Genomic DNA, 10138 nt, shown 5'->3' with positions numbered 1-10138 from the left:
GAGGGGTTAGAGACTAGTCCAGAAATATGTGGTTAGAATTTACTCCAACACGTCTAAATCGAAACTCACTTGCAAAAAAAAATAAATTATATACGTTTACCGGCGTATTACGCGGGATATAATCAAGTTTAAAGATAATGAAAGAGAGAAAACATAGTTAAAAAAATAATAATTCAACATACCTTAATAAAAGGCAATTTTTAAATTATACTTTATTTTGTGAAGCACCCTAGTTATGATTTATGGAATTTTCTCTTAAAAAAACTTAGAAGTTAAAATGATAAAAATAAGAGCTAAGTGCGCCGGAATGTAGTTAACTAATCACCAAAAGGTATTGTGTGCACGAACTCTAGGTCGACTTTATTGTATTCAGGAAACTTGTTCAAGAGTCCTATAGTAAACAAAAGTTACCGAGTAAGAAGTTAGCTGGTCACCACTTTCACGTTGACTGCTTACGTGACATGCACACAATAACTTTTTGGGATTAGTTTATGCACACAATAAAAAGAATATATGAAAATAAACAAGTTTTAAGTGAAGTAACCGGTCCCACATCCATTTTATGTTCACAATAAACATAATTTCAAGTTTCCTTAATACAATAAAGCCGACTTAGAGTTCGTGCACACAATACCTTTTGATGATTAGTTGACTGCATTCCGGCACACTTAGCCCTAAAAATAATTTAAGTTAATTTCTCCGATTTAATTTAATTTACCTTAAATAAAAATTAAGGGTTAATATTATAATGGGATTTCCTAACCTGTACCTACTAGGCACAGGATTTGAACATTAATTGCTATTAGTTTTTTATTTATAAGTGAGGTTCAAAATTAATGAAATTTGGTATCTTTTGTTATTCCCATTCTATCCTTGATTTTATTTGATATCCTATTTAATGAGATGCTATCAAATCTTGGATCCAAAAGTTCGGCTAACTCTTTATTTGATTTTTATTCATCTATTTTTATAAAGTCTAATCATGACATTATTTTACGTATTTCAATTTGCAAGACATAAAAAATGCTAGATATTGATCTCAATACACAAAAGTATGAAAAACTAAAACATTTTCACTTCAAATTGAATTATCAACAAATTACACTTAAAACTTCAAAGAAAAAACAGGATTAAAATTTTGATGCTCTAACATAGCTTCTTTTTTATTTATTTTTTTATTTTACTATCACGTATTGATGCAACATCACCATTGCAGAGTTTTTCTTTTTCATATTATGACCAACAACCTTACAAAGTCGACAAGTTCGTACTTGCTTTGCTAATTCCTTTCCACCTTTCATCCTCTTCTCTTTGGGGCGTCCTTTTGTTTTTGAGATAGGAGGACATTACACCATATCTTCTACATTTTTCGCCATTCCATCATTGCTCGTAGATGCAAGATTCACAAATGATATGTCTTTGGGATGGAAAAGTTTCCTTTTGACTCTATCGTGGAAGCCAATAAGTACGAGGAATGCTAAAACAATTATTATGAATCATGACACTTAAAATGTGTCGACATAATATCCCAACAAACTCGAAATTTTTGCAACTACACTTAGCAACTTTACCATCCCAAACCACCTCATGCTTCTTACTCGTTACCTCTTTATGATGTTTGACTGTAAAATTTTTATATGTGTCTTCATGAACTATATATTGAATTGCTCGTGCGAATTCCTTTTTAAACTTTTTAAAAGCAAATGAGGTCAAAAAATCATGACCTTAGACTTCTAATGGTGAGAATGATCTCATACAAGACCCCCTGTATTTTTCAACCATAGTATCATGAATTTGAGATTGTTCAACATCTTCTATAGCAAGATCAACCTAAAAAGAAAAGATAACGATATAAATTATGGATAAAATAAATTTGTTCGATTAAGAAAAAAACTATTTATTATTTATGAAAGCTTACTTGTCTGATAAATTGAGTTAAACATGTGTCGCGAGAGATAAACCTTTTTATAAATGCATTTATACTCTCCGATCTTCCTGTTGTTGTCATGCCACTAAAAAAGAAACCACGCAGATAAGTTGGCACCCAAAACCGTCTAATCTCATACAACCCTTTCACATGATTATTTTTATCCATATTGTACTTTATGACTATAGATGGTCATTGTTATTCAAATTCTTCAACTATTTCTAATTTATATAATGTATAAAAATATGAGCACCAATTTGAGTACTTACTTCTCAAAATTGAAGTGAACCAACCACTAAATTTAGAAGTGATGCATTGTTATTCAAATTCTTCAAATATAATGCATGTTTTGTGAACAGCATTATATTTGCAATTGCTTCTGTGAGACATAGATCTTGATCTGTCAATATTGTTTTGGGCGATTGTCTCATAAGCGAAACAAATTTCTGCATTTAATAACGACTAAGTTAGATACAAAATAAATTAACGAGATATAAATCTATTAACAATATTAATTAAATTAACAATATATATAATAAATAAATTAATAAGATACAAACTCATACAACTCAAATAAAATTAATTAACAACTTTGTTCGATGTTTAAAAAAAAAATTGAATTACTTTATTGTATAAAAATTGAAATGATAGCTAGGACATGTTAAATGAAGTGTAGCCTGATTATCTAAATGACCAAATGCTTTGGCAGAATCAATGTGTAAGGGTACAAGATTAAACGGTTTTACTTAACATATTTATCCATTTACTTTATAATATGAGAAGAAAAAAAAAAAACTCAACTTCCCATCAAAATGCAAACTTTTTTTAATCCTTTTTATAAACAAAAACACCAACACACATGACGTGACGACATGATTGTTATACAATATTTGTTTTAATGTGATAGAATTTGGAAGGTACCATTGCTTATATTTCTATCTTATGACACAAAACTACAAATTAAGATTTCTTGATGAAAAAAATAGATAAATATATTAACAAGATGTAAGTAAATAAAATAAAATTTTCATTACCTCTAAAAGCCACCTAAACGTGTCTTTTTTCTTATCACGTAAAAGTGCACATCCAAATAATATAGTTCTTCCATGATTGTCAATACCAACAAAGATTCCAAACGGCATGTCATAAGATTTCACCTTGTATGTAGTATCAAAAGCCACAACATCTCCATATTTTTGATATAAGTCAAAACAATGAACGAGAGACCAAAAAATATGTTCTAACTTGTTTTCGCCATCAATTGTAAATGCATATTGAAAATTAGGATTTTCACTCTTGCTTTTTTTGCAATATTCCAAAAGATCTTTTGCATCATTTTGCGCATGCATTTGATGAAGCTTACCAAAAAGATTATGAACATCCTTAGTCAAGAAGTGAAGTTGTCCATGTTATATATTTTTTTCAACATCCATGACACGCATAATTTGTCTCACCGACAAGCCACATTCTTTAAGCATGATTATACAATTTTGATCTTCTTTTGTGATACTTCGATAAGATGGAAGAAAACGTACCTCTTGTGTAGACAACAATTCATGATTATGTTCTAGATTCAAGCTTGTAATGTGCCACTCAATTGGAAAGATTTCATTTGCCCGCCTCAATGTTATTCTCATAAAAGACTTGCATTTACATCTTGTAGAAATTCGATTTCTTTGTACTTTTGAATGATCAACCAACTTGACGTCCGGTTTTCCTTGTCGATGACAAAAAAAATTCCGGCGTTTTTTTTCTCCATTTTTGATGGTAAATCTTCCTTTTCGTATTGAAAATCCATTATTTTTTGCAAAATTTTGATAAAAAACAAAAGCTTCTTCTTCGCTTAGAAAACATTGACCTATGAAAGATTTATCAAAAGAAATTGATTTTATCTTGACTAACACTTGTAATAGTTTCATCAATGGGGATTTCATTCAAATCAAACAAAATTTGTTTATGCATAATTATTGTTTTTTTTAAAAAGGAAATGACTACTAAAACAAAGCTATAGAACAATTATGTTGAAAATATGTATATACATCTTGTTTATAAATGAGAAATAAATGAGAAATTTTGGAGGGAACATTTCAAGAATTATTCTAAAGATTATACTATAATCAGGTTCTTAAAAAGAAAATATTAAAGAATCTTCAAATGATATTTGTTAATTTTGCACTTTGTAAGAATTGATACAATAAGTTAGAGAGGAGTTCGATCAAATCCAATTAGAATAAAAGTCCATTGTATTATATTTTATACATCATTAAAGAAAATATCAAATAAAATCAAGGATAGAATGAGAATAACAAAAGATACCAAATTTCATTAATTTTGAACCTCACTTATAAATAGAAAACTAATAGCAATTAATGTTCAAATTCTGTGCGTAATAGGTACATGTTAGAAAATCCCTATTATAAAATTATAATATGAAGATTAACATAAGATGACTAAAGTAACTTCTCGGAAATCCCATCACATAAAAATCACATGGTGAGATACTTATCTCCTCTAAAGTTACAAGTAAAATTTGGGACCAAACAAGAAAACACACATGTAAAATTTTTTAAAAAATAACATGGTGTCATGATGTTTTTGCAATGCACTCTTTTAAATACAATAACAATCAAATTGCTCGACGTCCCTGTGTGATCCAATCAGTACTCGATTTATGTTCCAAAGGACATATCAATGACGCTGTTAATTCTCTCCAAATTTTGTCAAGTAAAGGTCTACGTTTAGACACTAAATCTTTAGCTTTTATATTACAAAAGTGTGCTGATCACAGATCAGTAAAAGAAGGCAAATGGGTCCATTTACATATGAATGTTACGGGTCGAAAAAGACCCGGTACATTCTTGTCAAATCATTTGATTCATATGTACTTGGAATGTGGCAATTGGGTCAGTGCACGTAAGGTGTTTGATGAAATGTCTGTGAGAAATTTGTATTCTTGGAACAATATGATTTCTGGGTATTCTAAGTTAAGGATGATGAACCCAGCTCGGAGTTTGTTTGATCGAATGGAGGAGAAGGATGTTGTGACGTGGAATACGATGATAATAGGTTATGCACAGGTTGGGGAGTGTGATGAGGCAATGAAGTTTTATAAAGTATTGAGAATGTTGGATATTGGTGTTAATGAGTTTAGTTTTTCTGGGGTGTTGACGGTTTGTGTGAAAAGAAAGGACTTTTGGCTTACGAGACAAGTGCATTGCCAGGTTTTTTATGTTGGTTTTTTGTCGAATGTGGTTCTTTGTAGTTCGGTTATTGATTGTTATGCAAAATGTGGAGAGATGAATGATGCTAGAAAGTTATTTGATGAAATGCCGAATAAAGATATTCTTGCTTGGACTACTATGGTTTCGGGATATGCTAAATGGGGTGACATGAAATTGGCTAGAGGGTTATTTGATGATATGCCAAAGAAGAATCCAATATCTTGGAATGCGGTAATTTCTGGTTATACAAGGCATGGTTTGGGGTGTGAAGCTCTTGAGTTGTTTGCGGAGATGATGGTTAAACGTGTTAAACCTGATCAGTTCACTTTTAGCAGTGCTTTATGTGCTTGTGCTAGTATTGCTTCTATAAGAGTTGGTAAGCAAATTCATGGATTTATGATTAGAACGTATTTCGCACCAAACACTATTGTAGTTGGCTCTCTCATTGACATGTATTCTAAGTGTGGAAATTTAGAACTCGGGCTGCGAGTTTTTAAGATCACGGATTGTAAGCATAACACGATGCTATGGAACACCATGATATCTGCCTTAGCGCAACATGGTCATGGAGAATCAGCAATGGAGCTTTTCTCCTACATGGTTGAATTACAAGTACCCCTAGATAGAATTACGTTTGTCATAGTTCTAAATGCATGTAGTCATTCGGGCCTTGTACAAAAGGGGCTGCACTTTTTCAACACGGTAATGCATGAGCATAATATTATTCCCGATCAGGAACATTATGCATGTTTAGTTGATCTTTTGGGTCGAGCAGGGTGTTTTGATGAGCTGGTAAATCAGTTAACAAAGATGCCTGTTAAACCTGATGCTCTTGTTTGGAAAGCTTTACTGGGGGTCTGTAGGCTCCATGGGAACTTAGAATTAGGAAGAAAAGCTGCTGAACGTTTAATTGAGTGTGAACCTCAGTTGTCTGTAGGGTATGTTTTGCTATCAGGTATATATGCTGCATCCGGGAAGTGGGATTCTGTAGCGAAAGTGAGAAAACTTATGAACGAAAGAGATGTGAGTAAAGATGCAGGAATTAATTGTTTAGAAAATGAGAACAAGTTTCATGCTTTTACGGTATCAGACAAGTCACATACTTCAAAAGACGAAATCGATTCAGTTTTGGAGATTTTAGCTACTCAAATGGAAAAGGATGTATCCTTTCTTGATGCTTGAAGGTAATGCTTCTGTGTGCCTTCATTTGGATTTCAAGAATGAGATTAACTATATATATTTTTTTACTTACTATATTGGAGATTGATTTAAAGTTCATAGATTAGAAATCTAGCCAAGTTAGTAATAGATGGTCACTTTTGCATTAAAAGCCTCCTTGATGCTAAGACTTGGGTAGTTGGGTATTATTAGATATGGTCTGGCTTCATAAGAAAACGATTACGAGAAAACTTAAGGCACTTATGATAATATTTTATCTAAGTTATCAATTTGTTTCTAAAACTTTTGACATAGTTCAGATATGGTCATTTAATTTTTAAAATTTGTACATATATAGTTATTAGAAAATTTTAAACTTTGGTGCCATATGCGAACAAATTTTGAAAGCTTACGGCATAAAGTATTATGTGCATATGTGACAAATTTTAAATGTCCGTAAACTAGGTCAATAAAAACTTAAAAGTGCAACTGTGTACAAGATAAAAAGTACTTGAAGTATGTTAAATTGGGAACTTGGGTAGTTTATGTAAAATGGGATGTTAATATTGAGTAGCCTAGAGAACAAACCTAATGACAAAATCAAGCTTACATAACAAAAATATGGGTGACTTCAATCCAAATCCTTTTAGTCAGGGTAATAAACTCAGGTCATGACAGGGTTGCTTCTGGTAGACTATGGGCTAGTGTGAGGGTAATAAACTCGGGCCATGACAGGGTTGCTTCTGGTAGACTATGGGCTAGTGTGAGAGCTTGCAGCTGCTCGATGGAGTCATTTCCTGGAAACTTGACCTCTATTCTATTACATCATGACTTGTGACATGAACAAAAGTTAACTAATGAGTGGCAATCTTGATAAAACTATCAATATTTAGTTACATACGTGAGTCACATGACAAAATGTTAAATTGAAAGAAATCTCGTGAAATGGGAAAGCTGTAATCAAATACAAGATCAAACTGATGAATCTACAACTAGTACTTGTGTATTTTTCTTTTTCTATTTCTGCCATTTGTTTTTGCTTCTATATCACAAGATTGCTGGTTTCCTTTGCAAACAACTCCTCTGTCTAGCAATGCTAGGCTTTCGGCATATGTTTCCATGTCAATAATGTCAGAAATATAACTGGAGGGAAATGGGCTGTCTCCTCTTTCTGGATTATAAACAGTGAGCCCTAATTCGTATTTGTGAAGCAAGAAATCACCATCTGTCAGTTCCAAAACTCGACCTACTCGTTGATCAAATGACCAGGTTATCGATCTAACAACCTTAGACCAACAAGTACTGTTATTTCTCTCCCTTCTCACCCAAATCCAGTAATTAGAACTTGTTGTATAAAGGACAGCTAACGAGTCTTTGACGACCATTAGTTTTCTAGTTTCACACCGTGGTCCATGGAACTCAATTGTGCCACAAACATGTGTACTCAAATTAAATGTCATTATACATATTCCGGTTTGTTTAAATTCAACCACCCAATACAATGTTTCATCGACCAAACACGCCCTTGACATAACATTTTTTAATGGCACGGTAGGGGAATTAATCAGAGACCAAGTGTCTGCCTTCGGAGAGTAAACCAACGGATCTGTTTGAGAGTTGGAAATCATTACAATCTTGTAATCATCAGTGATTGGGTCAACACCAAAACCTAGCGCAAGATGACATCCTCTTCCTATATAATATAGGGGTACATGTATGGTTAGTTTGTGCCTAATTGATGGGTTCCTTAAGGTAAAAAACTTTTGTTTGTCCACCACAGATCATTCTATTAGATGAACCAACAATGTCAAAAGCTCTGCACGTGAGGTCAACTTCTGCTACATTCATGCTCTGAGCTGGCTGATAATCCAATGATAATGATAGATGTACCATCGCTAAACTCTACGAACCCTACAGTTCGATTATGCTAATGATAAGTCAAATCCCATGAAAGCTGGTATCGGAGCCTAACACTTGGTAAGGCTAATAGGCTCCGATGGATACGCCGTGTAAGAGACAAATAGTACAATAGGGAACATGCACTAGTACGTACGAACCGTACTTGTACCTTCAGGCCAGAGTTTGTTACACGTCTGTCCAACGATAACGACTACCTTTAGACGTTACTGTTACCGTTAGACGCTAGTGATCTCAATAGATATTGACAACCATCTATTGTCATAAATAGTCTTCAATAGATATCAACAGACATCTATTGCATCATAGGAATCAACACAAGCAAGCTAGCATACACATTTCATAATTACACGTATTTGTCCAATAAAACAAACAAGTTTTGGCACAGCTAGTAAAATAAATAAAAGTGTTTTGAGCATCATTTTCCCCCAAAGAAATAAAATAAAAAGGGGTCACGAAACTCACCTCAACAAGCAAGTAGTTTTGCAAAGTCCAACAAGGTCGCTAGAATCTACACAACATATATATGAACAAGTTACAATTATGGACATGGTCAAGAACCATCCATTGTAACCTGTATTTGATGATATATATATGGCTACTTTCAAAATATACCCAATTGATTTGTCATATATTATTAAGTTACAAGTCACATAAATTAATATAGAGTATTTATTTTAATGATTTATGATTTAATTCTACAAGCTCTTATTCGCTGAAATTTTTAGAAACTTTATCTATTTTTTTATTAGGATGAGACAAACAATTCAAGTTTTCAAATCTTAGCTACTGTAACCTTAGAGTTTTATAAACTTACATAAATTTTTACTTAATTTATTTCGCACGTTAACTATTTTTAAAAATTCCATAATCACAGACTAGTCAGAAAATTTACTGTTTGCGTGCAGAAAAGTTTTATAAAAGTTAAGGGCCTTCGAAGCTTCAAAAAAAATCCAAATTTTTACTGTACACTCTTAACATCTTAAAAATGTTTCTGGAAAAAAAAATATTTTCCAGTTCATAAAATCGACCAAGATATGACTATTTGAATTCGACCTAAATCTGTTCATAAAACTCAGCTTTGCGCAGATTTGTTATAAAATTCGTTTGACAACCTTAAACTTCATATTTTGACACGAAACCATTTCCACCAGAAAGTATACTTCCTGAACTTAATTTTAGACACCAAAATGGTGACTTAACCATCTTCCATGACCAAGATATGACCTTTCAAAGTCAACAAACCGAATTTGTCTAGATTTTGAAATAACCCAAACTTACTCTTTTAAAGACTACTACAACTAATATTCATATATAAACTTTCAAATCTTTCCAACACCTATTTACATCAGTTATTATGATTTTCATGCCTTCATAATTGAAATTCTTTAATTATATTAATTACTACAACACAAATAATACGTGACTCACTGAGTTACTTACGGAATCTCAAATCTTGAGGCTGATTACGGCCCCTTTGATGAAAGGTAAGCGCTTTGGCTACTTTTAAGATTAATGTGATCTATACTTCAAGCTCTTGATTAAACCTTAAAAAGTCTTTTATTAGTTCTTATAAATTTTGCCATAATATATATTCATCAAATAGGTTACTTATAATAAATGATCAATAAATATAAAGGTATATATATATATATGAAAAGAAAAGATAAGAAATTTTGCCCCAAGATTGATGATCATTCCTTAGATACCTTGACAAAATAAAATATAATCTATAAAGATTTTACTATAAATTGTAATTTAAATCAAAATTTTACAAGGATCGTATCAACCTTACCAAACTTTGCTTTGACAAAGTATAGATTAAAATAGCTTGATGGTGGTATACTCCTTCGACGACAGAAGCAAATAAAAAGAGTTTGTATTTGTGATTTGGTTTTGGCGTAAGTTTTCAAGG

General features: G+C 32.1%; 2 protein-coding genes across 3 annotated transcripts; one reads left to right on the top strand and one right to left on the bottom strand.

The window, feature by feature from the left end:
• Positions 1–4516: 4516 nt before the first annotated feature.
• On the top strand, positions 4517–7335 carry LOC122585252 (pentatricopeptide repeat-containing protein At2g21090). 2 transcript variants are annotated; one of them, XM_043757373.1, is made up of 2 exons: positions 4517–6332; positions 7000–7335. In XM_043757373.1, the coding sequence occupies exon 1, from the start codon at positions 4528–4530 to the stop codon at positions 6328–6330; it is 1803 nt and encodes a 600-aa protein (XP_043613308.1). In that variant the 5' UTR covers positions 4517–4527; the 3' UTR covers positions 6331–6332; positions 7000–7335. The 2 variants fall into 2 exon arrangements, with proteins under 2 accessions (XP_043613308.1, XP_043613307.1); XM_043757372.1 differs by having other exon boundaries at positions 6985–7335.
• Positions 7299–8199, bottom strand: LOC122605537. The gene is made up of 2 exons (XM_043778527.1): positions 8106–8199; positions 7299–7999 (listed from the first exon to the last, which is right to left on the bottom strand). Exons 1-2 carry the CDS (start codon positions 8197–8199, stop codon positions 7299–7301), a joined length of 795 nt encoding a protein of 264 aa, XP_043634462.1.
• Between the last annotated feature and the right edge of the window lie 1939 nt (positions 8200–10138).

This window comes from Erigeron canadensis, chromosome 1 (genome assembly GCF_010389155.1).
Source record: "Erigeron canadensis isolate Cc75 chromosome 1, C_canadensis_v1, whole genome shotgun sequence".
Lineage (NCBI taxonomy): Eukaryota > Viridiplantae > Streptophyta > Magnoliopsida > Asterales > Asteraceae > Erigeron > Erigeron canadensis.
Note: the sequence above shows the minus strand (reverse complement) of the source record. Positions and strands in the feature narration are given on the sequence as shown.